Source organism: Pongo pygmaeus, chromosome 18, assembly GCF_028885625.2.
Source record: "Pongo pygmaeus isolate AG05252 chromosome 18, NHGRI_mPonPyg2-v2.0_pri, whole genome shotgun sequence".
NCBI classification, from domain to species: Eukaryota; Metazoa; Chordata; class Mammalia; order Primates; family Hominidae; genus Pongo; species Pongo pygmaeus.
The window spans coordinates 1898478-1926205 of NC_072391.2; the positions used below are offsets into that span (position 1 = coordinate 1898478).

Genomic DNA, 27728 nt, shown 5'->3' on the forward strand with positions numbered 1-27728 from the left:
GGCCCAGGGCAAGGTGGAGGGAGGGTCCTGGGTGAGCCCCTCGCCCATCGCCACTTCCTTCTCTAGGCTCTATGTGCACTCTGCTGTGGCCAACTGGAAGAAGTGCCTGCACTCCATCAAGCTGAAGGATTCCGTGCTGAGCCTGGTGTGGGTGACCCCAGACTGAGGGCCGGGCGTCGTGGGGGAACGGGGCGGAGGGGGCCGGCACAGCCTGGCCCAAACCAGGCTCACTGCATTCCTGTTTCAGGCATGTCAAAGGCCGTGTGCTAGTGGCTCTGGCGGACGGGACCCTGGCCATCTTCCACCGTGGTGAAGGTGGGGCCTGGCAGCAGGGGGTGTGTGGGTGGCAGCTGATGGCCCTGGCAGCGTTTTAGCCAAGGGGCTCCCAGGGTTCCAGGCCTCTCCTTAGCCTGGCAGTGGGTGTCTCAACCCGATGCCCTGAGCAGAGGTGGGGCCTGGCCAGGCCTGAGCAGGTGTCCGGGGCTCCCTCCAGATGGCCAGTGGGATCTGAGCAACTATCACCTAATGGACCTGGGCCACCCGCACCACTCCATCCGCTGCATGGCTGTTGTGTACGACCGCGTGTGGTGTGGCTACAAGAACAAGGTGCACGTCATCCAGCCCAAGACCATGCAGATTGAGGCGAGTGCTGGCCAGGGGCCCCGGGGAGGGGAAGAGGCTCCTGCCGGCCAGCAGCTCTCCCGCATCTTCCATACAGAAGTCCATGAGTTCCTATGTGGGTCCCATCTCCCCCGTACCACCTATGACTCAGGCTTGAACAGGCGCAAAGCAGGCGCTGGCCTGGGAGGTCTGAGGGAGCTGCAGGTGGCCCTGGGGCTCCCCACTTCCTCTTCTCTCCCCAGCCCTATTGATGGGCAGCCATGACTCCACAGAAGTCATTTGACGCCCACCCACGGCGGGAGAGCCAGGTGCGGCAGCTGGCATGGATCGGCGATGGCGTATGGGTGTCCATCCGCCTGGACTCCACCCTGCGGCTCTACCACGCACACACGCACCAGCATCTACAGGACGTGGACATCGAGCCGTACGTCAGCAAGATGCTAGGTGAGGGGCCACGCCAGGTGGGGTGGTGGGGGGCTCAAGGCCAGCCGCCCTGACCGCTCTCCCCCACAGGCACTGGCAAGCTGGGTTTCTCCTTCGTACGCATCACGGCCCTGCTTGTTGCGGGCAGCCGGCTCTGGGTGGGCACCGGCAACGGAGTGGTCATCTCCATCCCCCTGACAGAGAGTGAGTGGCCTGCACCCCTGCAGGGACAGTGGTGCTGCCAGAGGTGTACGTGGGTTCACAGGGGGTGGCTCTGCAGGGCCACCTGGGGAGGGTGCCTCGCTGCCCCTATGCTGACCGCTCTCCTCTTCTCCCACGCTCCCCCCATGTCCCCAGCTGTGGTCCTGCACCGAGGCCAGCTCTTGGGGCTCCGAGGTAAGCCCAGCCACCTCGTGTCCCCCCACGGGAGCCTCTCCCACCCTCCATCTGTACGCGGGCTCAGCGCCTCTGGGTTCTCTCCCTGCAGCCAATAAGACATCCCCCACCTCTGGGGAGGGCGCCCGTCCCGGGGGCATCATCCACGTGTATGGTGATGATAGCAGTGACAGGGCGGCCAGCAGCTTCATCCCTTACTGCTCCATGGCCCAGGCCCAGCTATGCTTCCACGGGCACCGCGATGCCGTGAAGTTCTTTGTCTCGGTGCCAGGTGAGGCTGGGCCCCTCCTGCCATCCACATCCCTGCATGCCGGTGGCCGCCGCCTCCCCCAGGAGGCCACTGTCCTGAATCGCTTCTGCCATCCCAGGGAATGTGCTGGCCACCCTGAACGGGAGCGTGCTGGACAGCCCAGCCGAGGGCCCTGGGCCAGCTGCCCCTGCCTCGGAGGTCGAGGGCCAGAAGCTGCGGAATGTGCTGGTGCTGAGCGGCGGGGAGGGCTACATCGACTTCCGCATTGGTGAGCAGGGCCCAGGGACAAGGCGGAGGTTGGGCGCAGGGGGAGCCTGACCCTCACTTTGCTGCTTTGCCCGCAGGAGACGGAGAGGACGACGAGACAGAGGAGGGCGCGGGGGACATGAGCCAGGTGAAGCCCGTGCTGTCCAAGGCAGAGCGCAGTCACATCATCGTGTGGCAGGTGTCCTACACCCCCGAGTGAAGCTGCTGCCCTGCCTGGCCCGACCTGTACATAGGACCCCCGACCACCTGACCCCCGCCCGCCCCGTGGGGTAGCCAGCCAGGCGCCACCGCCCCTCTTCTAACCTCTCAACCTGCAGCTTTCACCTGAGTCTGGCCCCTCTAGCGGGCAGGGAGTGCCAGGATGCCGATCAGCTGGGAGGAGGAGGGGAGGGGTGCTTCCACCCAAGGAGAAGATGCTCTCGGGACAGTTTCCCGGGCAGCTCCTGGCCAGCTTCCAGCCCAGAGTCCTCAAGTCCAGGGCACCTTGGGCCCAGCGCAGGCAGAATCCGAGGTGGTCCTGGCACTACCCTGTGCCTCCTACTCCCCAGCACCCCTGGAGGAAGCAGGGGCTCCCCGCCGCCGAGGCTGCCTGCCCTGGGCCCACCTCTGCATGCTGCTCATGGGGCCACCCTGCCTCCTGGGCCCTCACTCTGCCTAGGGGAGCTGGGCCAGGCACTAGCCTTTGCCCAGGGTGGTGGACCTCAGGCTGCCCAGGTGCCTGCACCCCAGCCGGCCTTCTCTGGAGCCTCCCCGTCCTCAAGCCTCTATCCTGTCTGTCCTCACCCCAGCTGTCCCCTGCCCAGGGAGCTGGCATGAAAGCACGAGGCCCGGCTCCCTGGGGCAGCTGCTTGAGAAAAGAGACTGCTACCCCATCCTGTCCATGCAGGCAGGCTTTTGCCAGCCCCGTTCTGACCCGTGTCCCCCCAGGCTCTGCCTGGGCAGAAGACTCACCTTGGAGGAGCGGACCCTGGAGTCCTGTCCCTCCCAGAAGCCCCCAGGGTGAGATTTCTCAGGCTGCCAGGGCAGGCCCAGGCCTCAGGAAGAAGGGGAGGCCCCTGGCCTCTCCGGGATCAGTCCTAGGACGCAGGCTTAGCCTCAGGTTGATGGGGGATGATGTGCTCCCGGGGCCTGCCTCCTGCACGGGGCTCGACGGAGCCCAGCTCCCAGACACGCTACTAAGTGCCTAGGGTTGCCCGCTGTGGCCTGCTCCCAGGGAGCAACAGAGAGGCCACCAAGCAGAGGCCCGTGGGGCTGAGGATGGAGCCGCCCCCAGCCGACTCCAAGCCCGCAGAGGGCAGATGCCACCCTGGACTGCTCTCCCTGCCCAGCTGGGCCTCTCTGGCCTATTCCTACCTTCCAGGCCCACTGCACTCCTGTCTGGGAGGCCCTTAAGAGGGCAGCCCAGCCCCCACGCCCACCCCCAACCAGAGAAGCACAGATCTTGGGGAGCTGCCCCACAAGCTCCACTGGCCACCGAAGGCTGCAGCCGCTGCGCTGCCGGCTTCTCCCCACCACCCTGCCACCTCCACTGTGATGTATGTCCGCTCCCTCGTCTGTTCCCCCAGGATCTCGAAGTGACTCCGGGCTGAGCAGTGGGGCGGCTGGGGGAGGGGTGACGATTCTCCTCAGGCTTTGGCCCTGCAAGCAAACCCACGTATCTGCTCTGTATGTAATAAACGTCTTAACATCGTAGCTGCCTGTTCCTGGGCCCAAACCGACACGAAAATGAGGACTTCACTTTATTATAAAAAGAAACGTTGGACCACGTTGGGCTGGGCACCAGGACAGTGTCCTGACACGTTTCCAGGCGAGCCGCGCAGGCTCCTGGAGCAGCTCCTCGGGCCAGAAGCCCTGTACGCCAGGGATTGGAGAGGCCCGCGCCACCTTGGATGCAACGTCCTGACAGGTGGATGTTCAGCATCCCATCCAAAGGGATGTTCCAAGCGCTGTGGGGTGGGGCCAGAACCCCGGCCACCTGGGCCCTGGAGGAGGCTGGCGTGTGAGAGCCTCTGCGACGCGCACCTGCCGGGTCTACTCATACAGCCAGTGCCCAGCGCTGTCCTCCCAGCACAGGAGCTCGTCTGCGCGGAACCAGAGCGCGATCTCGCGGCGGGCACTCTCCACCGAGTCGCTGCCGTGAATCAGGTTCCTGCGCGGAAGAGGCGCGCGTGAGCGTGGGAAAGAGACCTCCGGCAAGGGTCCCACGCAGGCCGAACTGGGGGAGGCCGGACGGGGCTGGGACCGTCCCCGGGGCGGGCCTTACTTGCCAACCTCGATGCAGAAATCCCCGCGGATGGTGCCGGGCGGGGCGTCGGCCGGGTTCGTGGCCCCGATCAGTGCCCGCGAGGTGCGCACCACGTCCAGCCCCTGCCATACCTGTGCGGAGGGACGGGCGCGGTATCACGCAGGGGTGGGGTCCCGGGGCCGCCCGCCCGCTTCCCGGGTACTCACCATGGCCACTACCGGCCCGGAGGCCATATACTTGACCAGGCGGCCGTAGAACGGGCGTTCACGCAGCTCGGCGTAGTGCTCACGCAGCAGCTCCTCGGAGGCCTGCGGAAGGGTCAGGCCGCCGGCGCCCGCACCCGGCACCCAGGCGTCCCCAGGTCCCCGCCCCCCTTCCCCCTACACCGCGCCCCCGCTCGCTCACCGCGCCCCCACCTGCACCAGCTTCAGCGCCACCAACTTGAAGCCCTTCCTCTCGAAGCGCCGCACAATCTCTCCCACCAGCCGGCGCTGCACGCCGTCCGGCTTCACGGCCAGGAAGGTGCGTTCGTGTGCGCCGGTGCAGGCTGCGGGGCAGGCGGGGACGGGGCGTCAGGCCGGCCCAGCACCGGCCACCCGCCCCCGGCCCGCGCCGCGCCGCGCCGCTCACCCGCCGGGAAGAGGTTGGCGAAGATGGTCAGCACCAGGCAGATCATGATGGCGGTGCGGGAGCGGGATCCGCGGGGCGGGGCGGTGGCGCCCGGGGCGGGGCCTGCGCTTAAAGAGGCCTGGTCCGGGCGCGGCGGCCTCCGCGGCCGCCCGCGGAGAAGCTGCTTCACTTGTACCCCGGAACCCGGCAGCCGTAGGGGGCCGGAGGGCAGCTGCGGAGGCCAAGTCTCCTCCAGTAGCTCGGACACTAACTGTATCCCCCACAACCCGCCCAGGTGGTTCCACCCACGCGGCGCCCTGCTCCGCACCGCCCGAACCCCCACCCCGCGCCCCCCGGCCGGGGCCACGACCACAGCGTCAGCCCTTCTCTCCCCGGTCCTAAAGACAGCGCGCAAAGACACCACAACACGGGGTACTTCTTTTTTCTTTATTCCCTTTCATAACTTCTACCAGGATCCAGGCAGAGAGAGCACTAACGGGGGAAAGGGAGCCAGCGCTTCCCGCTTTCCCCAGCGTGGGCCCTCGGAGTTGGGTGTGGGGGCAGCAGGGCCAGAGAAAAGGCACAGGTGGCGATTTGCCCCAGCCCTCCCCACTAAGATGCAGACCCTCAGAACACCTCACGGAAGGTGAGCTCCCTGCTCCGAGGGGCAGACTCGGGTGTAACGCGAAGGCGGTTTCTTTCATCAACAAGGTCCCCACTGCCTCACAGCCCCTCAGGCCACCCGCTGGTTCTGGCATTCTAGACGGGGGTGCCCTTGGCCCTTCCTTTGTCCTCCTGTTTTGCAGGGTAATCCCAGGGTTCCATGCGTGTCCTCTGCACATTCAGCATGGGCTCCTCGGTGCTTGTGTCTCCATTTTTCTGTCGTTCTGCGATAATCATGGCCCGGAGGAGCGGCGGGTACGGCACGGAGGCCAGGCTGTCTTCCGGCGCCGGCGTGAACGCGGTGAAGGCCTCCTCCTCGTGCTTGGGCACCAGCCGCCAGTCATGGTACATGACGTGTTCGATCTCCCGCGCCTCGCTCTCTGTCTTCCCTGATGAAGGAAAAGAGGCGTGCTGCACACACTTGCTGTGCCGTCGGTGTTCAGCATCGAACTGCCGGGCACCCGCTCTCCCGAGCCTTACCTTTGAAGGTCAGAATGCCCCAGGCCTTCCCGTGGTCCAAGTTCTGCAAAGCCAGAAGGAAGCGGGGTCAGCTCGCAAAGCTGTCGGCCCCCGAGGTCAGGAGGTGGGAGCCTCAGCCACGCAAACCTGCAGGGAGGAGGGGAGGCGGGGAGACCAGGCGGCTGCAGGGGCGGGGTGCGGACGGGGTGCACGCACCTGCGCCGTGTAGTCGGGCCGCACCCGCGTGAGGCGCCAGTAGCACGGCTCGTCGTGCTGCCACAGCCAGGACTTGCGCGTGACCAGGCGGCCCAGGCCGAAGAGCGGGAGGCGGCCGAGCAGCTGCAAGAGGCGGCTCTCGCGGCGCACGTCGGCCCAGGCCCGGACCGGCAGCCGGCGTCCAGAGAACGGCCGCGTCAGGGTCTCGTAGTCCACAGCGTAGAGCTGCGAGTCGCGCGGCCTGTTCAGTTGCTCCCGCAGGGCGCGCACGCGGCGGGCCAGCTCCGCGATCAGCCGCGGACGCACCTTCTTCCGCGCCATGGTGGGTCCACGTCCTCAGCGGTCCGGCCGGAAGTCACCGGAAGAGGCCGGTGTCCCAGGCTAAAGTGTTCGGGCGCGGCCGGAAGCGAAGAAGAGGTCGGTCCGGCCATGGCGCGGGTTGGACCCGGGAGGGCGGGGGTCTCTTGCCGGGGCCGGGGCCGGGGCCGGGGACGGGGCGGGAGCGGTCAGCGGCGACCTCCAACCTGGGAGATCTCAGACTCCGACGCTGAGGGCTCCGCCGGCTCGGAGGCCGCCACGAGAGCCCGGGACCCAGCGGGTGAGCGCAGGGCGGCTGCCGAGGCGTTGCGGCTGCTGCGGCCGGAGCAGGTCCTGAAGCGCCTCGCGGTGTGCGTGGACCCAGGTGCGGCGGAGGGCACGGGCGCTGCTCGGGGTAGGAAAGGCCTTTCTCCGCCAGGCGGCGCCCTCCGTCCGACTGGGCGGGGCGCGCGCGCCGAGGGGCCTGGGGTCGGGCCCGCCTCCCAGTCGGGGCTTTGTGCCGAATGCAGACTACCCGCTCAGGGAGGGCGCTCGCCCAGGTAGGGCGCTCGCGAGGGTGGAAGGAAGCAGTGACCGCGCTCCTCTCCCCCGGTCCCAGCCATCCTGGAAGACGCCGGTGCCGACGTCCTGATGGAGGCCCTGGAGGCCGTGGGCTGCGAGTGCCGCATCGAGCCCCAGCGCCCGGCCCGCAGCCTGCGGTGGACCCGAGCGAGTCCCGACCCCTGCCCCCGCAGCGTGAGTGGTCGCGGGTTCCCGAGGGCCAGCCCCGAGTTGGCTGTTTTGCTTCCATGATTTCAGCCCTGGAGCTGTCCCTGAGGCAGCTGCCCTGGGCCGTGCGCGTCTCGCGGATGAGTACACCAAGGATGGAGAACGGGAAGTGGAGGTGTCCAAGCCGTTCTGCTGGTATAGAGCCGAGGTGGCTGGAGAAGGTTCCGTCTCCAGTCAGGCTGTGGGCAGGATTCCTGCCGGCCCCAGAGACCTGGCCTGAGCTTGGCCTTGGCGGGAAAGGGAACACTGGGCTTCTGTAGAGCAGGCCTGTCAGGGCTTGGGCTTGGCTGGGGGCACGAACCGCGTTGCTGCTGGACTGCCCAGGCAGGGCCCCTGGGGCACCCGGGGTTGAGACAGGCAGCAGCGCGTCCCCATGTCCCCACAGCTGCCTCCTGAAGTGTGGGCTGCAGGTGAACAGGAATTGCTGCTGCTGCTGGAGCCCGAGGAGTTTCTGCAGGGCGTCGCCACACTGACCCAGGTGCTCGGGTGGTGGCAGTAGTCGCTCTCCAGTCAGGAGGGGTGGGTTCCCAGCCGGGAGGCGCCTGCTCCGCCGGTCTCTGCCTTTGTAGACAGGGTTGGGGGGGGCATGGGGCAGGCCAGGACTCCTTTCTGATCTAAAACCGTAGAGGTTTCTAGGGTGAGATGGAGAAAGCTCCTGGGCACCAGCGGAGGCTACAGCTGCTCCTAGAGAGTCCTGAGAAGTGTCAGGAGGTCAGGGTCCGGGCGGTAGGCTGCAGGCTTCGTCCTCTAACAGCAGACAGCCCGGCCCCTGCCTGCGAGGAGCAGCGCTCAGGTGCTGTTGCGCCAGGTAGCGTGGGGTTAGGCTAGACCCCCTGCCAGGTCCCTGTGTCCAAGGATTAGTGTCTCTCAAGCCTCTGCTTTGTGTTAGGTCAAAGCTAGGCTGGAGTACAGAGGTGGACCAGGATGAGGGGCTCGGTGGAACTGAGATGTGCCCAAGCAGCCACTCCAGGGTCTCCTTAGCCTCCTTGGCCTCGTGGGAGGCACAGAGCTGGTTTTCTCAGAATAGGTAATGGAACAGAGGCTCCTCTCGGCACCACTGGCTCTTTTTCAGGCTTGCTGTTCTGCAAACCAGCTATGGCCTGGTGGCCCATGGCCGTAGGCCGTAGCCTCCTGTGAACTGTGCCACACGTTCTCATCTTCAGATCTCTGGCCCAACCCGCTGGGTGCCCTGGATCTCCCCCGAGACCACCGCCCGGCCCCACCTGGCTGTCATCGGGCTGGATGCCTACCTGTGGTACCGCTCACTCTCATGCCCACAGCAGGGCTGGCTGGGACGGGGGTTCAGGGGAGGTGGGCACACTTCTGGGGTTGCTGTGGCACAGCTGATCCCACTTCCCCAGGTGAGCTCTGACAGAGGCCAAGCTTGGGCAGGGCAGGCCCCATGGGGAGCGGGGAGGAACGGTCACCTCTGCTCAGGTCTCGCCAGCACGTTTCCCGGAGGACACAGCAGCCAGAGAGCCCGAAGGTGGCCGGTGCCGAGGTGGCCGTCGGCTGGCCGGAGGTGGAAGAGGTGAGGGCCTGTCTGAGCTGGGTGAGTCGGGTGGCCTGGGTCCCAGTGATTGGGCTGCTGGCTGGGTTTGGTTCCCAGCGTGGTACATGGGGCAGCTATCAGCTGTGTGTCCCAGGGAGCCTTCCTCTGGCTCGTACCCACCAGCCTGCCTCCTCCCCAGGCCCTGGTACTCCTGCAGCTCTGGGCAAACCTGGACGTGCTACTGGTGGCCTCGTGGCAGGAGCTGAGTCGGCACGTGTGCGCCGTTACCAAGGCACTCGCCCAGTATCCCCTCAAGTGTGTGATGCCAGGGCTGAAGGGGAGCAGGATCACCTCAAGGTGGTGGTGCCTCCCCAGCCTCTGGGGAGCTATTCAGATGAGGTTCTAAAAGGCTTCTCCCTGTTCCTAGGCAGTACCGGGAATCGCAGGCCTTTTCCTTCTGCACAGCAGGGCACTGGGCAGCCGGCGAGCCAGTGGCAAGAGACGGCACAGGGCTGCAGGCAGCCTGGCGGAGGCAGATCAGGCAGTTCAGTCGGGTCAGCCCAGCCGTGGCTGATGCAGTTGTCACAGCCTTCCCCTCCCCCCGCCTTCTGCAGCAGGTGGGCCCCTCCCTCCTCGAAGTCCTCCAGGTGCAGAGGCCCCGTCCCCAGGCGCCCTCTCATGCCTTTGCCTGCTCCTAGGCGCTCGAGGCCTGCAGCACGGAGCGGGAGCGCATGGGCCTCCTGGCCGACCTTCCTGTGCTGCCCCGTGAAGGCGGGAGTCCCCGCAGGGTGGGGCCTGACCTGTCCCGCCGCATCTGCCTCTTCCTGACCACAGCCAACCCTGATCTCCTGCTAGACCTGGGCTCCTGACCGCACGTGGGACCGCCAGGACAGCATGCAGCCTTGGGGACAGACCACACACCCTGGGTGGTGGGGGAGGACCCTCAGCCTGGGTGGGTTCTCTGGCTGAGCAGGTCTGACCTTAGGGGGAGGGTGGGTGGTTGCAGGGGAACTTTTAGGTAGCTGGGATGAGAAGAGGGGCTTCTGGCTGGCAGATGGCCGGTGGTTTCTGTGCTGAGTCCTGAACACATATGCCACAGGGGACCTCAGCAGTAGGGCTGTGTGTCCCCCCCCACACACACACACTCGGCAGGGACCAGAAGGCAGCACCAGGGCCGCACTGCCACCTGGAGGCTTGGGGTGTGGCACCCTCAGCCAGAAGCAGTAGGGGACTGCCAAGGATGTGGAGGAGCAGTGAGGCCTGGGAGAAGGCCCAGGATGCTCGCAAGCCCGGCCTCTGCATGGATACGTTTCAGCTCACGCCACGTGGGTATCAGACATCAATTCTACATTTATTGCAGTCCTTTAAGTCTATGACGGCGGGGCAGCCGCTGACAGCATGCAGAGCAAGTTACGAAAAACCCGAGGCCCTGTGGGAACAGCAACGCGGGCTCCAGCCAGGCTCTCCTCGCGGCCTCCCACAAGACCTGGGGCTCAGGGCAGCCGCTTCCCCACCCAGCACAGCAGCAGAGGGGCCCTAGAGCCCCCACAGAAAGGACTGTCCCAGCCTTGGGAGCAAGAGATGGCTCCCTCCGGACGGGCCTCATCCAACTCCGCCCTGGAGTGTGGCTGGAAGGAAGGGATAGAGAAAACGGCTGTCCCAGCCTGAGAAGGCAGTTCCACTGGGAAGTCAGTCAGGTCCGACGGCAGCGCTTCCTCTGGCAGGGCCGAGGCTCACGACTGCTGGGGTGGGCCGAGGTCGCTGCCTGGGGATCGGACACTGGAGCCTTGCGGCGGCTGCAACTCATGCTCAGGACCCAGCCCAGCTTGTTGTGTAGCACCTGCTTGAGGCCTGGCGGCAGCGGCAGACCCTCCAGTGTGTCCCCCGAGTCTGGCCGCAGCTGGCGCAGGCGGTGGCAGCAGAGGTACTGGAGGGAGGTGGCGCTGGCGCAGGAGCGGGTGACCTTCATGCTGCTCCGGGCCGCCGTGGAGCACACCATCGGGTAGAACCTCTTGTTCTGCAGCTTGGTGGCTGCCACACCTGGAAGGGAGGGGCCCAGCCTGAACCCCAAGCAGGGAAGGGGCCAGCTACTGGGCACAGCCCCTCAGACCTCATGCTACAGTCACCTGGGTGGGCAGCTGACACAGCTGAGGCAAGACAGGGTACATGCGCTGGCCCTGCCACTCCAGCCTGGCCTCACTGTCCCACTTCCTGGGACCCTGGGGCCTCAGGCTTCTGGGAGGAACCCTTTCAGGAAACCTCAGTGTCCACTGGGCTGGGGTGGGGTGGCCGCCTCGCTCAGGGTGATAGCTGAGAGGAGCTCAAGTCCTGTGGCGGCCTCACCTATGCACTTCCTATTCTTGAAAAAGGTGAGCGTGCCATGCCAGGTGTCCAGGTGTACGCCAATGATGGAGCCCTGGCCAAACCGCGACGAGAAGCTGGTCTTGTCGCCCTTGTGGTGGAGGAGGCCTGGGGGCAGCCGGGGTTGCAGTGAGCCCAGGAGCTCCAGGCTCAGCCCCGCCCCACCCTGGGCCTCACGCACCCGTGTAGGAGAGGCCCCAGCTGTCCTCATCCCTGCCCAGCAGGCTGCAGAACGTGTGGCGGTATTTGTCCAGGTCCACATCCGACGTCCCGATGCCCACCATCTAGGAACAGGGGCCAGGCAGAGGGCGCAGGGCTGGGCTGCTGGAGCCAGGTTCCCCAGAAGCACCCTGGGCCGAAGCAACTTACCATGTCGGTGCCATAGACGGGTGAGGTCATCTTGATCTCCCAGAAGTGCTGGCCCTCCCCCAGCTCCTTGGTGCCCCGGATGGCCGCTGTGCCGCAGCTATACTCCATGTGGAAGCTGACCTTACGGTTGTCACAGCTCAGCAGGGTAGCTGATGACTTATTCAAGTCATCCCAGACCCAGTCGAAATCTGCAAGAGAGGCCCAGGCTGGGGCAGCCCCGAGAGCTCCATGGGGCTCTGCCCTGCCCGCTCCCAGGCCCACCCGCAGTGCAGTCCCAGCAGGGGCTGGGCCCCACGCTCACACTCGTCTTCCTCTCCGCAGCGGCAGTCCTTGCCCCGGTGGGCCGCGTGCAGGCTGCTACAGGAGGAGGCCTCACCCTGCCCAGCACAGTCACAGAAGGACTCGCCGGTCACGGGCACCGCACTGGGGATGGATGGCGGCAGCGTGGAGTACTCGGGGTCGGAGTCCGAGTCACTGTGCTGGGAGAGAAGGGCCGGCTGTTCCTGCCTGTCGCCCGCTCTCTGCCCTCTCACCCGTGCCCTCTGCCAGCCCAACCTGAGTCTCTTCCTCCCCTGTCCCTGACCCACCCAGGAAAGGATGGGAGTCCAGGCCTCCAGGGACTTCACAGTACCCCGAGCACATGGCCCAGGCTCCTTCCCAACGGGTTCTGGCTCTGCCCCATTCTGCATGACCAGGAGGGCCCTGGAGGCCCAGGCACTGAGCAACAGCCAAGGCCGCCTGGCCTCCAAGTGGTTTCTAGATGGTGGATGAGCTGAGATGGTGTGGACACCTTTCCTGCTAGGCCAGCCCTGCAGGGGCCCCCAGGCAAGGCCACCACCCCCACACCAGGCCCAGCTGCAGCCACCTGGCCTCAGGACAGTCCCCACCACACTGTGGCCCAATGACCTTCTGTTACCTGAACAGACCTGGCTCACCACAGGGTCCTACTGCCCAGTGCCCACTACAGGCCCCACCCCTCCTGGTGCAGGTTTCAGCTGTCGCTTCCCTGAGGCTTCTTCAGCCCCTTCATCCCTGTTCCATTTTTCTCTTTTTGCTTCACTGAAGTTCTCCTTGGTCCTGATTCTTGGCCTCCTCCCACCAGAATGTGAGCTCCTTGTGGGAGGCGGTACCCCTCCCAGCCTCCTCCCTGTCACAGGCTGTGTGGGGGCCACCCAGGGCCTGAATGGGCCCAGGGGTCAGCAGGGAGAGTGCTAAGTGGCCGGGGTGGGGGGGGCCTGTGGCAGAGGCCTTGTGACAGTGAGGGTTGAGGGCTGGTCCAGAGAGGTGATGTGACCCCCAGGAGAAGCCACAGGGGACCCACCAGCTTCCAGGTGAACATGGACCTATCCAAAGCCAGCTTCAGGGCAGGACACTGTCGTCTCTGGAGGGGATGGCCCCACCCCACAGACAAAGCAGGCCCAGACGACTCTACCCCACTGCCTAGAAGTGTGGGTCCCCAAAGCCAGGGTAGACCCCGAGTCAGGAGCCCAGGCACAGAACTGAGCACTTGCACTGCAGGCCCAGGGCCGGGCTCCCTGGAGAAGGAGACAGCCTGATCGCCACTGCCTACCTCCTGCCCACAACGGCTGCAGGCCTGTTTGGTGACACAGGACAAGCAGCACATATGTCAGACACTGCCGAGCCTGCAAGCACGCCTACATCCCACAGCCATGAGCCTGTGAGGCTCAGGCATGTGACCTGCAGGAGCTGGAGGCGGGCGGGAAGGCAGGTCGGGGCCTCTCCCTGGCTGGAACAGGGAGCTCCAGGAGACCCCAGGACGGCCCCCACCCGGTGGGTAAGGACCCTGTTTCCCAGTTTGCCCCCAAGGCCTAATGGACCCATCGGGCTCAGAGAGTCCTCACTCGGAAGAGAGGAGCCCACCCCTCCCAGGACACCTGGCTGAGCCGGAACAGCAGCGCAGGGGAGCTGTGACAGCAGAGAGCAACACTAGGTCACACAAGCAGCCGCCCCGGAAGGACCTGGCCCATGGTGACAGAGGACAAGCAGCATGCCTGTGTCAGACACTGGCCTGGCCTGTGGACACGCCCGCATCCCACAGCCATGACCCTGCGAGGCGAGGAGAAACTGCTCCAGGGCGCATGACCTGTGGCGGCTGGAAGTGAGGCAGGAAGGACCCTGCTCTGGTCCGAGGGAGATCTCAGGAAACCGACTGGGAAATCACCCCCCACAGGGACCCCCACCCCTCCCAGCCTCACTGTGCCCCGTCAGGCCAGGCAGCTGCCCTCAGGTTCTGCCAAGGTGGGGGTCAGGGGCCATGAGTGCAGGTAACTCTGCCCGCAGAGCCCACAAGCACATCAGATCACCTGGGCTGCAGACAGACAAACACCTGAGCTGTTCTGAACACCTTCAGGTTCCTGGCCTCCCTGAGCAGGTGCAGAAATTTTTACTTTCAAGGATCAGGATTTTTTTGTTTTTTTTTTTTTAACACACATATATGTGAACAAAGAGTATGTGTTTGTACTGGCAGAAGAAGCGTCTGGTAGGACAACCAGCAAGTTAACAATGGTCACCTCCAGAAATGGACTGGGTAAACCAAAGAATTTTTTTGTTTTTTTTTTTTTCGAGTCAGGGTCTATCTCTGTCACCCAGGCTGGAACGCACCGGTGTGATCACGGCTCACTGCAGCCTTGACTTCCCTGGCTCAAGCAATCCTCCCAGCTCAGCCTCCTGAGTAGTTAGGACTACAGGCACGTGCCACCACGCCTGACAAATTTTTTAAATTTTTGTAGAGACAGCATTTCACCATGTTGCCCAGGCAGGTCTCAAACTCCTGGGTTCAAGTGATCCTCCAGCTTCAGCCTCCCAAAGTGCTAGGATTATAGGTGTGAGCCACAGTGCCCAGCCCCATAGTGGAGAATTTCTGTTGAATGAACCAAAACAACTGTGAACCTCTCCATACCATGTGTTTCAGAGGAGAAAGCACAGTGAAATATGCAGTGTGTTCTGAGGTCCTGTCACCCCTGAGGCTGTGTGTGTCCTCTGCCAAATTAAGGAGTCTTACAGAATGTGGTGCATCCAGGAGACAGGCCCAGGGTTGGACTGGGCCTCTGGCCTCAGAAGCATCTTTCCCTCCGACTGATTCCCTGTTCAGGTAATGCCTGCCTGCCTGCCTAGGGCATCTCCACACCTTAGGCCAGCCACGTCCGCCTCGCCCGCTGGGACCTACCTGCCCATCAGAGTCGTAGCCCCAGTTGGTGGAGCCTGCTAGAGCCACGGCCCGGGCATCTGCGTCTCGGCGGGCTGCACTCAGGACGAAGTGCCAGGCCCTGCTGTTCCGGGGGCGTCTGGCCATGGTGGAAAGAATCTAGAAGAAAACACAGGCTCTGGGCAAAGGAAGACTCACAGCACTCCCAGCCCTGAGCTTCCAGGCTGGGCCACGGACCCACTCAAAGTGGGGCCTGCAGGGGCCGCACCGGTGCCCAGCCAGGACTCTAGAACGCTTCAGGAGCCCGTACCTCACTCCAGGATCTGAGCAACTCAGTAAAACCTAGGTAGATCCTGTGAAACGCCACCCAGACACCCATGACTCCGGAATGCGATCCCAGCCCCTCTCTCCGGCTCCACCTCACGAACCTGGCTGCCCCGCTCGCCTGTCCCGCAGGCATCTAAATCCTCCACTCGCTCCTCCTCTGTCGTCCAATTTGACACATGGCATCTCCGGCCTCCCAGTTCCTCATGCCAGAAGCACCGTGACCCCTCCCCGACACCTTCCCCTCATGCCCGGCCCGACCGCCGCACCCGCCTGCATCCTCCTCCCGCCACCATCTCCTGGGCCGCGCAGCTCGCCTTCCCCTCCGCTCGCTACCGCCAGGGCTCCTCGTGAAACACAAATCTTAAAACCTGCTCAGCGCTGGCCGCTGTTACCGCATAAAATGCAAAAGGCTGCGAGGGCCAGGTCTGCGCTTCCCAGGCCACCTGCCTGGCACCTCCCTCGCCAGCTCCGGGGTTCCCGCCCTGCGCCCCGTGGGTTCCGCCTAGCCTTCCAGGGCCGACCCCTGCGCCGGGCTCGCGGCTGGCAACGCCCGCTGGGCCCCGGGTGGGGTTCCAGGGAGGCCGGGGCGGATCGCGGCGCCCGGACCGCCGAACCCTGCCCAGCCCCAAGAGAGCGCGGGTGCAGCCGGAGCCGGCCTCCCCGGCAGCCGCCAGGCCTGGCTGTCCCCTCCCGCGGGCGCGCGGGTTCCGGAGTTGGCGGCACCGGGGAAGCCTCTCTCGGGCGCGGCTCTCCGGAGAGGAACAAAGGCGGCGCCCTGGCCGCGCTGCTACCGCCGCGCCCGCAAGGTCAGCGCGCCCGCCCAGAGCCCGGGACCGCGGCCCGTGCCCCGCCGCTCACCTGCAGCCCCCGCTGCGCGCTCCGCCGGCCCGGCCCTGACCCACTTTCCGCCCCGGAGCGAGACGTAAACAATCCCCGCCCCCTGCGCCCATTGGCTCCGGCGGCGAGGGGCGGGCACACGTGTCTCGGAGCTCCGGAAGAGGGGGCGGGAGTCGGGTGACAAAGCTATTGCCGAGAGGTTTCAGGAACTGTCAATCCTAATCCAACGTTCCTATTGGTCAGTTCCCAAGCGGTTGGAGACAAAGCCCGCGCGCACATTGGACCCGGGCGGGAGGCGGTACCGCAGGTCGCGTTGACCCGAAAGTAGGTCCGTGTCATCTTCTGCGCCGGAACCTGCGGGACCGGGTCGAGAGCTCCTTCGGCAATCTGATTGGCTGGGACAGCAGGACTAGGCCTGTCAAGAAGAGCCAGGGGCGGGCACACACTGCCCATTGGTTGGAAGGCCCTTCGCTCTAGCCGGGAGGCTGACCGCCCGCGGGCGTATGCGCACTGCAGCCGAAAGCTCCTGGAGGCGGCGGGATGGAGGGGGCGGCCGGTGAGTGGCGGTCCAGGGTGCGGAGCCGGGCCAGGGCCTCGCTTGGGGCCCCGCCGCGTCCCTTCCCGGGGCGGCCTCGCTGCGTCGCGCGCCTCCGGTGCGACCATCACCGGCCGGCGTGGCCGGGCCGGGCCAGAGGCCGCGGCGCGGGCATTTTCTAAACAGGGTCGTTTCGCGCGTGCTCCTGCTTCGATGTGGAAGCTCCGTGACCTCGGAGGACCTGAGTCGTGGAGTTGGGGGAGCTTTTAAAGGAAACTTTGTTGAGCACCGCGTTGTAGGCGGGCGCGGTGGCGCCTCTGGGCCCCGCTATCCTGGAGGTCGCGGTCGCAACTGCACCGCAGCCCGGGCAAGAGCGAGACCCTGTCTCTAAATAAATCACACGCGCCCAGTCATGAAAGTAAGACGGACGCCAGAATCTCACATGCTTTTAAGTTCTTTGTGGAAGTGGCGCTCTCAGTGTTCAGAAAAGTGTAAGTTGCGCGGGGCAGAATTCACACCAGTGGGGACGATCCGTTCGCCAGATCAGCGCCGTGGGCCCTCCTGAGTAGTGGGAGCCGCATTTATCTTCTAAGAGACCTCCAGTCCGGTACCAAAAGGAGGACATTCCTCGGACGGCAAGGTCTTGTAGCACAACTCTGAGAGATTAGAAACCCAGTGCTGGAGTCTTTTGTTTGTTTGTTTTTGAGACGGAGTCTCGCCCTGTCACCCAGGCTGGAATGCAGTGGCGCGATCTCGGCTCACTGCAAGCTCCGCCTCCCGGGTTCACGCCATTCTCCTGCCTCAGCCTCCCGAGTAGCTGGGACTACAGGCGCCCGCCACCACGCCCGGCTAATTTTTTGTATTTTTAGTAGAGACGGGGTTTCACCGTGTTAGCCAGGATGGTCTCGATCTCCTGACCTCGTGATCTGCCCGTCTCAGCTTCCCAAAGTGCTGGGATTACAGGCGTGAGCCACCGCGCCTGGCCCAGTGCTGGAGTCTTTTTCCAGAGGAGAAGCCTGGAAAAGCCTGTCCTTATTATCAGGACGGATTTACTACAAAGTAAGGATATTACTGAGATTGATAGAAACTTTTTTTTTTTTTTTGAGACAGGGTCTTAACTGTCGCCAAGGCTGAATTGCAGTGGCACGATCATAACTCACTGCAGCCTTGACCTCCTGGGCTCAAGCCACCCTCCCACCTCAGCCTCCTGAGCACCTGGGACCACAGGATGCACCACCCCGCCTGGCTAAGTTTTTAATGTGTAGACATGGGGTCTGAATGCGTTATTGAGAGTGGTGTGGAACTCCTCCTGGACCGAAGTGATGCTTCCACTTTGGCCGCTCAAGAGTGCTGGGATTACCGGCGTGATCCACTGCACCTAGTCCAAGCTTTCATTTTTTTGTGGGGGGAGACGGAGACTCACTCCGTTGCCCAGGCTGGAGTGCAGTGGCACAATCTCGATGACGGCTCACTGCAACCTCCACCTCCCAGGTTCAAGCAGTTCTCCTGCCTCAGCCTGCCAAATAGCTGGGATAACAGGCACATGCCACCATGCCTGGCTAATTTTTTTGTATTTTTAGTAGAGACAGGGTTTCGCCATGTTGGCCAGGCTGGTCTCGAACTCCTGACCTCAGGTGATCCACCACTTCAGCCTCCCAAAGTGCGGGATTACAGGCATGAGACACCGCGCCTGGCCCCAGGCTTTCTTTAAACGAGGAATATATGCACATAAAAATTCAGAAGGCCTAGGCTGGGCAAGGTGGCTCATGCCTGTAATCCCAGCACTTTGGGAGGCCAAGGCGGGCAGATCACTTGAGGTCAGATTTGAGACCAGCATGGCCAACATAGCGAAACAGTCTCTACTAAAAAAAAAAAAAATTAACTGGGCATGGTGGCGCATGCCTGTGGTCCCAGCTACTCTGGAAGCTGAGGCTTGGGAGGCTGAGGCACGAGAATTGCTTGAACCCAGGAGGCGGAGGTTGCAGTGAGCCGAGATTGCGCCACTGCACTCCAGCCTGGGCGACAGAATGAGACTCCCACTCAAAAATATAAATTTACTGTAAAAATATATTTGCCCAGCGCGTGGAATGATCTGGGTTTCGTAACCCATAAGGCTGACCAGGACTCATTGTCCATGGAGAGCACCCTCGCCTTCCACGGGGAGATGGTGCTTAGCCTCCTTCCTGCACTTCCAGCCCCACTGCTCCACCCGGCAGGCTCATGCTGACTGTGCTTTGCTGAGAATCTGCTTAGGAGCTGCCTCAGTTTGCTGAGAAGTGAAATGTTCTTGGGGGAACCCTCAAGGTTGTTGTCCCAGTTCCCTGACACTAGGGCCTGCGTTTAGCATGGTGCTCAGCCCAACACACCAGACAGGCACTGTTCCCACCTCTGCCAATGAGGAAAGCCCCTGGGGGTTAACACTGCCGCTGGTGCCAGCACTGATGGCAGCATGGCAGTCAGGACCCAGGCCTGACAGCGTCCCCGGCAGCTACAGAAGTGCATGCTCCCTCTCTGCACAGGTCACTTCCAGTACCTCTTGGTGTTGAAGTGATTTAAGTCAGAACCCCTTTTATTGCCCCAGGGGTGACCGCGAGGCCGTGGTCTCGGGGCTTTGTGTTTGCAGGAGTGTGGGGCTGGGGCTGCCTTTTCCGCGTCCCCTGGAGGAGACCTCAGGCAGCCTCTGTAGGTCTGAGGACCTGGCTGCATGCCAGCTTCTCCTGGGAGGCTTTGGACTTGGGAGCCTTTGAACCTGCCCTTGAGAGGCGGATCAGGAGGGGGCAGGTTTTACGCGTCGTGTGTTCAGTCCTTCACATGCACCCTCCAAGGACCTGTCAGGGATGGAGCAGCTTGCTGGAGACAAGGGGCATGACCTCAGCGGTGGCGCTGAGGTGAGAATGCAGGGGTTTTGTCAAGGTATCTGCACACAGCAGCCCGTGCCGCGTGGGAGGGACAGGATGGGACCCTGGAAGGAAGAGGAGCTGGGGCTGTGCCGGAAGCAGCCGGCTGCCCTCACCTACCGCACATTGCAGGGTCCGAGAGCCGGGGACGCTGGTGTGCGACAACGCGTGGTTGTTGCCACCCACCCTGGGCCCTCTGCTGCCTCTGCCGAGCCCAGGTGCACGGGCTGAGGAAAGAGTGGAGTCTATTTGGTTCCCATTAGAAATAGCAGGGGGCTGGCAGTTTCATGATCATGTCACTCACGTGTGTGTTTGCACACGCCTGCACATGAAGGAACGCACGCCCCCTTGCACGCAGCGAGAGGAGAGTTGGGCAGTTTCCGCTCTCAGCAGCGCGGCCTCAGGCAGGTGCAGGGAGTGCCATGGTCTTAGAGGGTCCCCCCTGGGTCTGGGGCTGCAGGGGACCTGCCTGGAGGTCTTTCCATCGGGGCGAAGCAGGGCAGGGGCTGCCTCTGGGTCTGGCGATTCACCACTGCCCCGCTCAGAATGTGGGTGCAAGAGGCGGTGGGTGACCCCATGTGTGTGGGCACCGTGGGCACCAGGAGCCCTGACCTTTTCTGTCATGTTTCTGACCAGAGCCCGGAAACCTGGCTGGCGTCAGGCACATCATCCTGGTCCTCTCAGGAAAGGGGGGCGTTGGGAAAAGCACCGTCTCCACAGAGCTGGCCCTGGCACTGCGCCATGCGGGCAAGAAGGTGAGCGCCCTGCCCCTCACTGGGCGGAGCCCCGGGCAGCTGCCCACATCCCGGCGGAGGCCTGGCGGTGCCCTTGGCCTAGGCTGTGCCGCTCTTTGCAGGTGGGAATCCTGGATGTGGACCTGTGTGGCCCCAGCATCCCCCGCATGCTCGGGGCGCAGGGCAGGGCCGTGCACCAGTGCGACCGCGGCTGGGCACCCGTCTTCCTGGACCGGGAGCAGAGCATCTCGCTCATGTCTGTGGGCTTCCTGCTGGAGAAGCCGGACGAGGCCGTGGTGTGGAGAGGCCCCAAGAAAAACGGTAACGGCTGGGCGGCATGTCCGCTGTCCTGGTGAATGGGGTTAGCATAGGTGCCAGCCTTTGCTGTGGAAATGCTTCCTTTCGGCAGCCAGGCCTGTTCCTGGGGACCTGCACATGACACCCACGACCAGGCACAGGGCTCTGGCTGGCGGTGTGTCTCGAGTTGGGTCCGCGCTGCCACACAGCTGTCCCCAACTCCCGGTCGGAGGGAGTGGGGTCTGCTGAGATCCTGTCCACGGCATGCAGGGACCTGAAGCCCCAGTGTGGCAGGTCGTAGGAGCAGAGCTGAGGGGGTTCTGATGCCTCTGGAGCAGGTGGCATTAGACGCCCCCAAACGCAGGGAGAGGCTGGTGGGAGTGAGGCGCAGGCTCTGGGTGCACCAGTGGGGAATCCACCACGGAGAGTGTGGGTGCTCCCATGTGTGGGTACAGACCCCTGGAGGGTCCTGGCTCTGTGTTCTCATGTGGGGCCTCGGGGAGTCAGCGGGGGCTCTGTGGGCAGGGGCTGGACGCTGCAGAAAGGGACGCCTTAGATGGTCCTGGCCCCATCTTTGCACTCCTGCAGCGGCCCAGGGCCTCCCGAGAGCCTGTGATGGAGGCTGGCGGCAAGTGACACCTGATGGACTGCAGCCCCTCGGCCTGACCTGGCTGGTTCTTAGTGGCGCAGGGCCACGTGTGCAGACCTACCCTGCCCTGACCGCCCCGTCTGCCCCGTCTTTGCAGCGCTGATAAAGCAGTTTGTGTCCGACGTGGCCTGGGGGGAGCTGGACTACCTGGTGGTGGACACGCCCCCGGGGACCTCCGATGAGCACATGGCCGCCATAGAAGCCCTGCGTCCCTACCAGCCCCTGGGGGCCCTTGTGGTCACCACGCCCCAGGTACCGCCCCCGGGGGCCCTCGTGGTCACCACGCCCCAGGTACCACCGCGGCGCCTTCCCGAGTCCCTGCGGGCGGCTTCCCAGAGGGCTGGGTGGGTGTCCCTGCCTGTGCGCCTGGCCGACCGTGGCCTTGGCTCCTGTCCCACAGGCGGTGTCCGTGGGGGATGTGAGGCGCGAGCTGACCTTCTGCAGGAAGACCGGCTTGCGGGTGATGGGAGTCGTGGAGAACATGAGCGGCTTCACCTGCCCACACTGCGCAGTGAGTCCTGGGGGTTGCAGAGGGGGCGAGGCAGCATCTGACCGGTGGGGGCCTTGGACGGCGCTGGGCTCACCACCGTCTCCTAGGAGTGCACCAGCGTCTTCTCCAGGGGCGGTGGAGAGGAGCTGGCCCAGCTCGCCGGGGTGCCCTTCTTAGGTGAGTGTCCCGAGCTGGTGCCGGGGTCCCGGCCTCCCGTTCCATCTCTGCCCTGGGCGGGTTTGACCTCCGTGCCCCCAGTGCCTGAGGGAGAGGAGGGGATGGGAGCGGTTTCCTCCTCTCTTCTCGGGCCACACGCCACGCTGCTGCGACCTGTGGCTCCTCCACCCACACCCTTCTCAGGGCCCTCTTGGGTGGCAGGACCCGGCCTGCTGGGAGGGCCGCGGGTCTGGAGGTGGAAACCGTCTGGCAGTGCCTCAGTCCTCTCTATGGCCACGAGTGGTTCGGGTGCGTCCAGCTGAGACAATGGTGGCAGTGGAAGGTGCGGACATGGCGCCACCGCCTCCACTGTGCCCTGCAGGCTCCGTGCCCCTGGACCCTGCGCTCATGAGGAGCCTGGAGGAGGGCCACGACTTCATCCAGGAGTTCCCCGGGAGCCCCGCCTTCGCTGCACTCACCTCCATAGCCCAGAAGATTCTGGACGCGACGCCCGCCTGCCTCCCCTAAGGCCACCTTGCAGCCGCTTTCCAGGGCCACCGAGGGCTCTGCTCCAGCCTCTCAGAGAAACAGAGAGGCCTAGGTTCGGTTCCCGGGCCCTGCAGGAGCAGGCCCAGGCAGCATCAGCGGGAGAGCGTCTCCCCGACCAGCCCAGCCCTAGGATGTGTCGCACCAGCAGCTCTGCCTGGTTGGCCTGTGGCTGAGAGGACAGCTCGGGCCCTAGTGCCGTGGCCTGCGTGCTCTGCAGCTGTGAGACGGGGCGGCCTGGGCTCTCTTCCCATCATGTTTCCCACCTGTGCCCCTGGTAGCCGCGTGTCCACACAGCAGAGCGCAGGACTTCTGCAGTCCTCAGGTGACCCCGGGCCTCCAGCACCCTGGGGTCGCTGTCATCTGTGTTAAGCTCGGGGAGTGCCCCCTAAGGGGGCGAACTGATCTCAGGCATGTCTTTTAACTGTAGAGGACCCTACCATTAAACGCGTCCGCTGCTGTGGTGACAAGTCTGATGTTTCTAGAGTCTTCTGTCCTTCGGGGTCAGACAGCACTTGCTTCTGTAAGTTCCTGGGCTGGACTGGGCCAGGCCGGCAGGTTAGTTAGCTCCGTTGTCAACAAGCCCCTGGGCCCAGGTGCTGATGTGTTTGCATCTTATTTGGTGGGAATTTGGGGAGATTTGTGATAAACCTGAGAGCTGGCCCCTTCACCGTGGAAGAATGGCCTCCCTGGGACTCTACAGGGCCCCTCCCGGGACTGAGACCAGAGTCAGGTTGAGAAGGGAGCTCTGATCCCAGGGGCCCCCTGCACCTCTTCCCAGTGAGACCCGAAAGGAAAGCCGTTCCAGAAAGCAGAATGCGCCATTTTTCCCAAAGGAAGAGCTCAGCCTTCAGCAGAGGAGGACCCTGGAGGTGGGGGCCGGGAACCAACCCGGGCGGCCCCTGGGTGGGTGGGAGGGCACCAGGTGCACCTGGGCTGACGATGCCGATGCCTTGAGGGGGCAGAGAAGACAAACGCCCGGGGCATCTGCAGGGGGTGTGGCTTCCCACGCAAGGCCGACGGCCCGCCCTGCACTCACTCCACCCCACCTCAGCCGCGCCCTGGCTGCCTGGACCACACCCCTCGGGGACACTGCCTGGTCCTCAGGGCGATGCCTCGAAGAGGAGGGGTGAGACGCAGAGCTCCTGGGGATTCGAGTTGGTGCCATCATTCCTGGGGGATGTCCTGCGGGGAGCCCGAGGGGCAGCCGCGGGGACCAGGAAGACGTGGGTGTGCGGCAGTTGGCCAGGGCGGTGGCGGGAAAGGATCCAGGCGGGGGCCCTGGGCGTGGCCAAGCCAGGGAGGCAGGATCGTGGCGGGGCAGGACCCAGGTGGGGGCCCTGGGCGTGGCCAAGCCAGGGAGGAGAGAGGTGAGGAGACCAACAGGGGTACCCAGGCAACACCATCCTCCCCTGCCCTAAGCCAGGTGGGTTTTTTTGAGACAGGGTGTTGCCCTGTCACCCAGGCTGGAGTGCAGTGGTGCAATCTTGGCTCACGGCAGCCTCTACCTCCCAGGCTCCAGCGATCCTCCTGCCTCAGCCTCCCTAGGACCACAGGCACGGGCCGCCATGCTATGCTAATTTTTTAAATTTTTTGTAGAGATGGGGTCTCTCTTGAAGAGACCTGTTGCCCAGGACGGTCTCTTGAACTCCTGGGCTCAAGCGATCCGCCCGCCTCGGCCTCCCAAAGCTCTGAGACCACAGCTGCGCCCCGAGCACCCGGCCCCTTCCCTGGTTTCACGCTTGCAGTCAGGCACTGTGCCTGTTAGATTCAATTGCCTTTGCCTTTAATTGATGACAGCTGGGGGGGCCGCCATGCCTTCCAACCCATCAGGCCCTTGCGTCTTTCAGCAAGTGCACAGCGCAGGCCCCTGAGGACACTGAGGACCTGTCCCCAGCACAAGGTGAGCCAGGCGGGGGCCTGAGTCCGGGGCTTGAGTCCGGGGACCTGGTCAGCAGGGAGCGAAGTGGGCCTCGCTGAGGTCCCGCAGGTCGAGCCCCGCGACCTCGGGCGGGCTGGCACAGGTGATGTTGTTGTAGGTGTACGCGGGGGGATGGCAGTCGTCCCCCTCACAGATGGCCTGGACGAAGCGGGGCACGGCCCCGGGGTTCTGCAGGGCAAAGTCCCGCAGCGCTTTGAGGGGGCAGCCACAGTCCCAGGGGTTACCCTCCAGCCACAGGCGCTCCAGGCCCGGGGGCTGCGGCGTGAAGGTCCGCAGTGAGTTGTTCCTGAGGCTGAGGTAGCGCAGCCGCCCCAGTGGTGCCAAGAGGCTGTTGGGCAATGCCTCCAGGCGGTTGTGCGAGACGTCCAGCCAGAAGGCCCGCTGCAGGGGGCCCAGGGCGTCCGCCGGCAGCTCTGCCAGGCGATTGCGGGAGAGCAGCAGGTACTCCAGCTTGCCCAGGCCCTGGAAGAGGCGGTGGGGCAGGTGCGTGAGCTGGTTGGAGGTCAGGTCGAGCTCCAGCAGCTCCGCCAGCCCCCACAGGCTCTGCTCCTCAATGCCCACGAGGCCGTTGTCCTTGAGGAAGAGCCGGCGGAGCCCCGAGAGGCCGGCGAAGGTGTGCGGGCGGATGCGTCCCAGGCAGCTGCCCTCCAGGTGCAGGCTGTGCAGCTTGCCCAGGCCCCGGAACACCTGCTCCGGAAGGTTCCGGAGACAGTTCCCAGAGAGGTTCATGACCGCCACGTTGGTGAGGCCGAGGAAGGCGCCCGCCTTGACCTCCTGGAGCTGGTTGTGGTCCAGCGTGAGCACCTCAAGCTGCCCCAGGCCCTCAAAGCTGCGCTCAGCCAGCTGGCGGATGCGGTTGTGGCCCAGCTGCAGCTCCTCCAGGAAGTGCAGGTCCTTGAAGGTGCGGGGCCGCAGGCTGGCGATGGCGTTGTGGGACAGCCGCAGCACCCGCAGGCCCAGCAGACCGGGGAACGTGTCCTCCAGGAGGCCAGCCACACGGTTGTGGGACAGGTCCAGCCATCGCAGCGCCTTCAGGCCCAGGAAGGCGCCCGGGGCCACGGCAGCGATGAGGTTGCGGTCCAGGTAGAGTTTCTGGAGCCGGGGCAGCTGCGCGAACACGTTTGCCTTGATGGCCCGCAGCGCGTTCCTGCTCAGGTCCAGCTCCCGGAGCTCGGCCAGGCCGCTGAAGAGCGCGGGCTGCAGGTAGGCCAGCCTGTTGCCCGCCAGCACCAGCTCGCGCAGGCTGCCCAGGCCGCGGAACGCCGCATCGGGGAGCACCGCCAGGCTATTCCAGCCAAGGTTGAGGTCCCAGAGGCTGCCGAGGCCCTCGAACAGCCCGTCCTCCAGCCTGCTCAGGCGGTTGTTGCTGAGGCCGAGCGAGGCCAGCGCGGGCGTGTGCGCAAAAGTGCCGACTGCCAGGCTGCGCAGCTGGTTCCGCTCCAGGTGCAGGTGGCACAGGTTCTCTAGGCCCAGCAGCGCCTGTCGCTCCAGGCTGCCCAGCTGGCCGCCCTGCAGGTTGAGGAAGCCCAGGCTGGAGAGGTTCTGGAAGGCCGCCGGGGGGATGGACGAGAGGTTGTTGCCGTCCAGCCACAGAGCTTGGGTGCCGCCCGGGATTCCGTCAGGCAGGCGCGTGAGGTTCCTGGAGCTGCAGAAGACGCTGAGCTCATCCGCGTCGTCATCGTAGCTGCAGACACAGGCGGCCGGGCACGCTGGGCCCTCGGCTTCCTCCGGCGTTCCGGGCTCTGCTCCCTCCAGGCTGCGGGGGCCCAGTGCCACCCAGGACAGCAGCAGCAGTGCCAGGGCCAGGCCTCCTGCGGGGGTAGAGGCTTGGGGAGGCGGCCGGAGTGAGCCTGATACCAGCACAGCCGGGAGCGGCGCTCAGGTGTGAACTGAGGCTCGAGGTCACCCGCTGAGATGCGAAGAAGCCGGTGAACCCCACAGGTCCTCCGGCTCAAAAGCTGACGCTGCGCTTCCCACCCCGTGGGACAGAGGAGTGGCCGCCCCGCCCCGCTGCACAGACGCTGAGGGCTTGGCTCTCCAGCTGTGCGCAGGCCACGTGGGCTCGGCCAGGCTGGGTCTCGGCCGTCTGGCCATGTGGCAGCCGCACCCCCAAGGCAGGCGCTTGAGCCAGGCCAGTCTGCCACGTTGGCCTAAAGGAAGGGGAGGGAACTGAGCCATTGGCCAAGGTCCGGCCATTTTCAGAATATTCTGGAGCAGGTCTTGGTGGGCACTCACTCACTGCCCTCAGAGGCTGGACAGGGACCTGGGCACCTCCTGCCCCAGTTAGGCCCCCTCAGCGGGGTCTCACCTGCCTGCATCCAGGCCTTGGTCGGGTGCTGTGGGAGGGGACCGGGGCACCGCCGTCGGGGGACAGGTAGGAACCCCGGACCGTCGGCCACCAAAGCTCACATTGCCTTTCAGGACAAGGGGCCACAGGCCCCGCAGATCCGGCCAGCAGCCTCCCAAGCAGTGATGACCGAGAACCTCTACTGTGGGGCCCCCCATCCTCAGAGAGTGTGGAATCGCTGGGATGGTGGCAGGGGCAGCGAGGTGGGCCCCCCGACTGCCCTTCTGTCACGATGGGTTGGGGGTGGCCTGAGCCAGCTCTGGAGCTCAGCTCAGGCTTGGGGATGGCCGAAGCTGCAAGGGGTCACCCCCCCCCCCCCTACAGAGACAATGGGGTGTGAGCCAACGTCTCTTGCCTGGGCCGGGCTCACGACGCGGGCCGTGAGGGGCACTTCCCGTCGCTGTGCCCGCTGTGCTGGGGGCTGAAGGCTCCCGCCTGTACCTGGCCCTCCTCCCCTGTGCCTCCGCCAGCGCCCTTAGGGTGGAGGACGAGACAGAGACCCTCTGGTGCCAGGCACAGCTGTGTCCCCCTGACAACCCCAGCAGCCGCATTTCCGACTGTGGGCTCCCCAGAGTCCCCCGCAGAGCCCCAGAGCGGAGCCCTCCAGAGCTTCCCTGGGGATCACCCCTGGCCTCTCCCCAGCGGGCTCAGGGTCACAGACTGGCCACCCCCAGAGTGGGTGGCAGGGCACTCAGGGGCCTCACCTTTCCTCAGGGCCATCCCGCGTGCAGGGCAGGCCGCAGGCAGGCAGCGAGGGAAGGTCCGTCTGCCGCGCCGGCCACCCCTGCCCTCTGGATTTCCCCACTGCGGGGCAGCCCGCGCCTGTCACCTGGCTGGCCCAACCCAGCTGGCCCTGGCTCTGTTAACCCCCTCGTGCCGGGCGGCCGGCATCAGCCCAGAGCCCTGGGGTGCAGACAGTGCAGGGGGTGAGGGAGCTTCCGTCGGGGCCCGAGGTGGCCGTAATGCGGCCCTGGGGGCTGATGGCCAGTGCCCAGGCCCCCTGCAGGGTTGACTGGGGAGGTCTGGGCAGCCAGGTCGGGGTGAGGACCCCTTGCAGCAGCCTGGGCGGGGCTGGGGCTCGAGGCAGGTTTGGGGAGCCCAGGGCTTTACCAGGTCCTGTTGCGGGCAGGGGGCCCCTCGGGCAGCTCCTGGGGTCTTGACCCCACCCCTGGCCTGAGCAGCCAGCCGTGTGGGGCTAAGGGGCTGCCCCCCCTTCCCCGTACCCCACCCAGCCGTCCACCCGCCCTCCCGGGGTTCCCTACAGCCTGGGTGGGAGCTGCCATTGGGCTTCAGGCCCACGGCGCTGTCCAGGGCCCAAGCTCACCCTGCCTCTCCCGTGAGCCCAGGG

General features: G+C 64.9%; 7 protein-coding genes across 35 annotated transcripts in view; 3 read left to right on the plus strand and 4 right to left on the minus strand.

The window, feature by feature from the left end:
- Positions 1 to 3649, plus strand: part of MAPK8IP3 (mitogen-activated protein kinase 8 interacting protein 3) — a 63405-nt gene extending 59756 nt beyond the window's left edge. For all 8 annotated transcript variants that reach the window (XM_063654862.1, XM_063654864.1, XM_063654863.1 and 5 more), the window contains 9 exons: positions 67 to 147; positions 248 to 315; positions 494 to 642; positions 894 to 1065; positions 1135 to 1248; positions 1402 to 1440; positions 1532 to 1711; positions 1809 to 1958; positions 2035 to 3649. In XM_063654862.1, the coding sequence (XP_063510932.1) occupies positions 67 to 147; positions 248 to 315; positions 494 to 642; positions 894 to 1065; positions 1135 to 1248; positions 1402 to 1440; positions 1532 to 1711; positions 1809 to 1958; positions 2035 to 2156 (1075 nt within the window). In that variant the 3' untranslated portion in view covers positions 2157 to 3649. The remainder of the gene's footprint in view (positions 1 to 66; positions 148 to 247; positions 316 to 493; positions 643 to 893; positions 1066 to 1134; positions 1249 to 1401; positions 1441 to 1531; positions 1712 to 1808; positions 1959 to 2034) is intronic.
- Positions 3650 to 3683: 34 nt separating this feature from the next.
- Positions 3684 to 5179, minus strand: NME3 (NME/NM23 nucleoside diphosphate kinase 3). Of its 2 annotated transcripts, none has more exons than XM_054454701.2 (5): positions 4833 to 5179; positions 4619 to 4749; positions 4409 to 4510; positions 4221 to 4333; positions 3684 to 4106 (listed from the first exon to the last, which is right to left on the minus strand). In XM_054454701.2, the coding sequence occupies exons 1-5, from the start codon at positions 4876 to 4878 to the stop codon at positions 3989 to 3991; spliced, it is 510 nt and encodes a 169-aa protein (XP_054310676.1). In that variant the 5' UTR covers positions 4879 to 5179; the 3' UTR covers positions 3684 to 3988. The 2 variants fall into 2 exon arrangements, with proteins under 2 accessions (XP_054310676.1, XP_054310677.1); XM_054454702.2 differs by having other exon boundaries at positions 4229 to 4333; positions 4833 to 4970.
- Positions 5180 to 5244: 65 nt separating this feature from the next.
- Positions 5245 to 6594, minus strand: MRPS34 (mitochondrial ribosomal protein S34). The gene is made up of 3 exons (XM_054454712.2): positions 6150 to 6594; positions 5955 to 5997; positions 5245 to 5863 (listed from the first exon to the last, which is right to left on the minus strand). Exons 1-3 carry the CDS (start codon positions 6468 to 6470, stop codon positions 5571 to 5573), a joined length of 657 nt encoding a protein of 218 aa, XP_054310687.1. The 5' UTR covers positions 6471 to 6594; the 3' UTR covers positions 5245 to 5570.
- EME2 (essential meiotic structure-specific endonuclease subunit 2) lies at positions 6449 to 11896 on the plus strand. Of its 7 annotated transcripts, XM_054454705.2 has the most exons (9): positions 6564 to 6831; positions 7066 to 7202; positions 7621 to 7713; positions 8399 to 8490; positions 8673 to 8766; positions 8927 to 9042; positions 9155 to 9344; positions 9426 to 9679; positions 11779 to 11896. In XM_054454705.2, exons 1-8 carry the CDS (start codon positions 6579 to 6581, stop codon positions 9594 to 9596), a joined length of 1146 nt encoding a protein of 381 aa, XP_054310680.2. In that variant the 5' UTR covers positions 6564 to 6578; the 3' UTR covers positions 9597 to 9679; positions 11779 to 11896. The 7 variants fall into 7 exon arrangements, with proteins under 7 accessions (XP_054310681.2, XP_054310680.2, XP_063510941.1 ...); XM_063654871.1 differs by lacking the exon at positions 11779 to 11896 and having other exon boundaries at positions 8927 to 9044; positions 9426 to 9677; XM_054454706.2 differs by lacking the exon at positions 8927 to 9042 and having other exon boundaries at positions 6449 to 6566; positions 8399 to 8766.
- On the minus strand, positions 10058 to 15872 carry SPSB3 (splA/ryanodine receptor domain and SOCS box containing 3). Of its 4 annotated transcripts, XM_054454708.2 has the most exons (7): positions 15809 to 15872; positions 14645 to 14782; positions 11759 to 11936; positions 11458 to 11645; positions 11270 to 11372; positions 11071 to 11196; positions 10058 to 10767 (listed from the first exon to the last, which is right to left on the minus strand). In XM_054454708.2, the coding sequence occupies exons 2-7, from the start codon at positions 14768 to 14770 to the stop codon at positions 10421 to 10423; spliced, it is 1068 nt and encodes a 355-aa protein (XP_054310683.1). In that variant the 5' UTR covers positions 14771 to 14782; positions 15809 to 15872; the 3' UTR covers positions 10058 to 10420. The 4 variants fall into 4 exon arrangements, with proteins under 4 accessions (XP_054310683.1, XP_063510945.1, XP_063510944.1 ...); XM_063654875.1 differs by lacking the exon at positions 15809 to 15872 and having other exon boundaries at positions 11458 to 11663; positions 14645 to 14776; XM_063654874.1 differs by lacking the exons at positions 14645 to 14782; positions 15809 to 15872 and having other exon boundaries at positions 11759 to 12146.
- A 64-nt stretch (positions 15873 to 15936) lies between these two features.
- Positions 15937 to 22561, plus strand: NUBP2 (NUBP iron-sulfur cluster assembly factor 2, cytosolic). 11 transcript variants are annotated; one of them, XM_063654882.1, is made up of 8 exons: positions 16351 to 16813; positions 17433 to 19210; positions 19856 to 19974; positions 20076 to 20274; positions 20997 to 21190; positions 21300 to 21410; positions 21497 to 21566; positions 21883 to 22561. In XM_063654882.1, exons 4-8 carry the CDS (start codon positions 20121 to 20123, stop codon positions 22071 to 22073), a joined length of 720 nt encoding a protein of 239 aa, XP_063510952.1. In that variant the 5' UTR covers positions 16351 to 16813; positions 17433 to 19210; positions 19856 to 19974; positions 20076 to 20120; the 3' UTR covers positions 22074 to 22561. The 11 variants fall into 11 exon arrangements, with proteins under 11 accessions (XP_063510951.1, XP_063510948.1, XP_063510950.1 ...); XM_063654881.1 differs by lacking the exons at positions 16351 to 16813; positions 17433 to 19210 and adding an exon at positions 15937 to 16343 and having other exon boundaries at positions 21750 to 22561; XM_063654878.1 differs by lacking the exons at positions 16351 to 16813; positions 17433 to 19210 and adding an exon at positions 15937 to 16343.
- Positions 22562 to 23855: 1294 nt separating this feature from the next.
- Positions 23856 to 27161, minus strand: IGFALS (insulin like growth factor binding protein acid labile subunit). Of its 2 annotated transcripts, none has more exons than XM_054454715.2 (2): positions 27085 to 27161; positions 23856 to 25844 (listed from the first exon to the last, which is right to left on the minus strand). In XM_054454715.2, exons 1-2 carry the CDS (start codon positions 27098 to 27100, stop codon positions 24043 to 24045), a joined length of 1818 nt encoding a protein of 605 aa, XP_054310690.2. In that variant the 5' UTR covers positions 27101 to 27161; the 3' UTR covers positions 23856 to 24042. The 2 variants fall into 2 exon arrangements, with proteins under 2 accessions (XP_054310690.2, XP_054310689.2); XM_054454714.2 differs by having other exon boundaries at positions 23856 to 25859.
- Between the last annotated feature and the right edge of the window lie 567 nt (positions 27162 to 27728).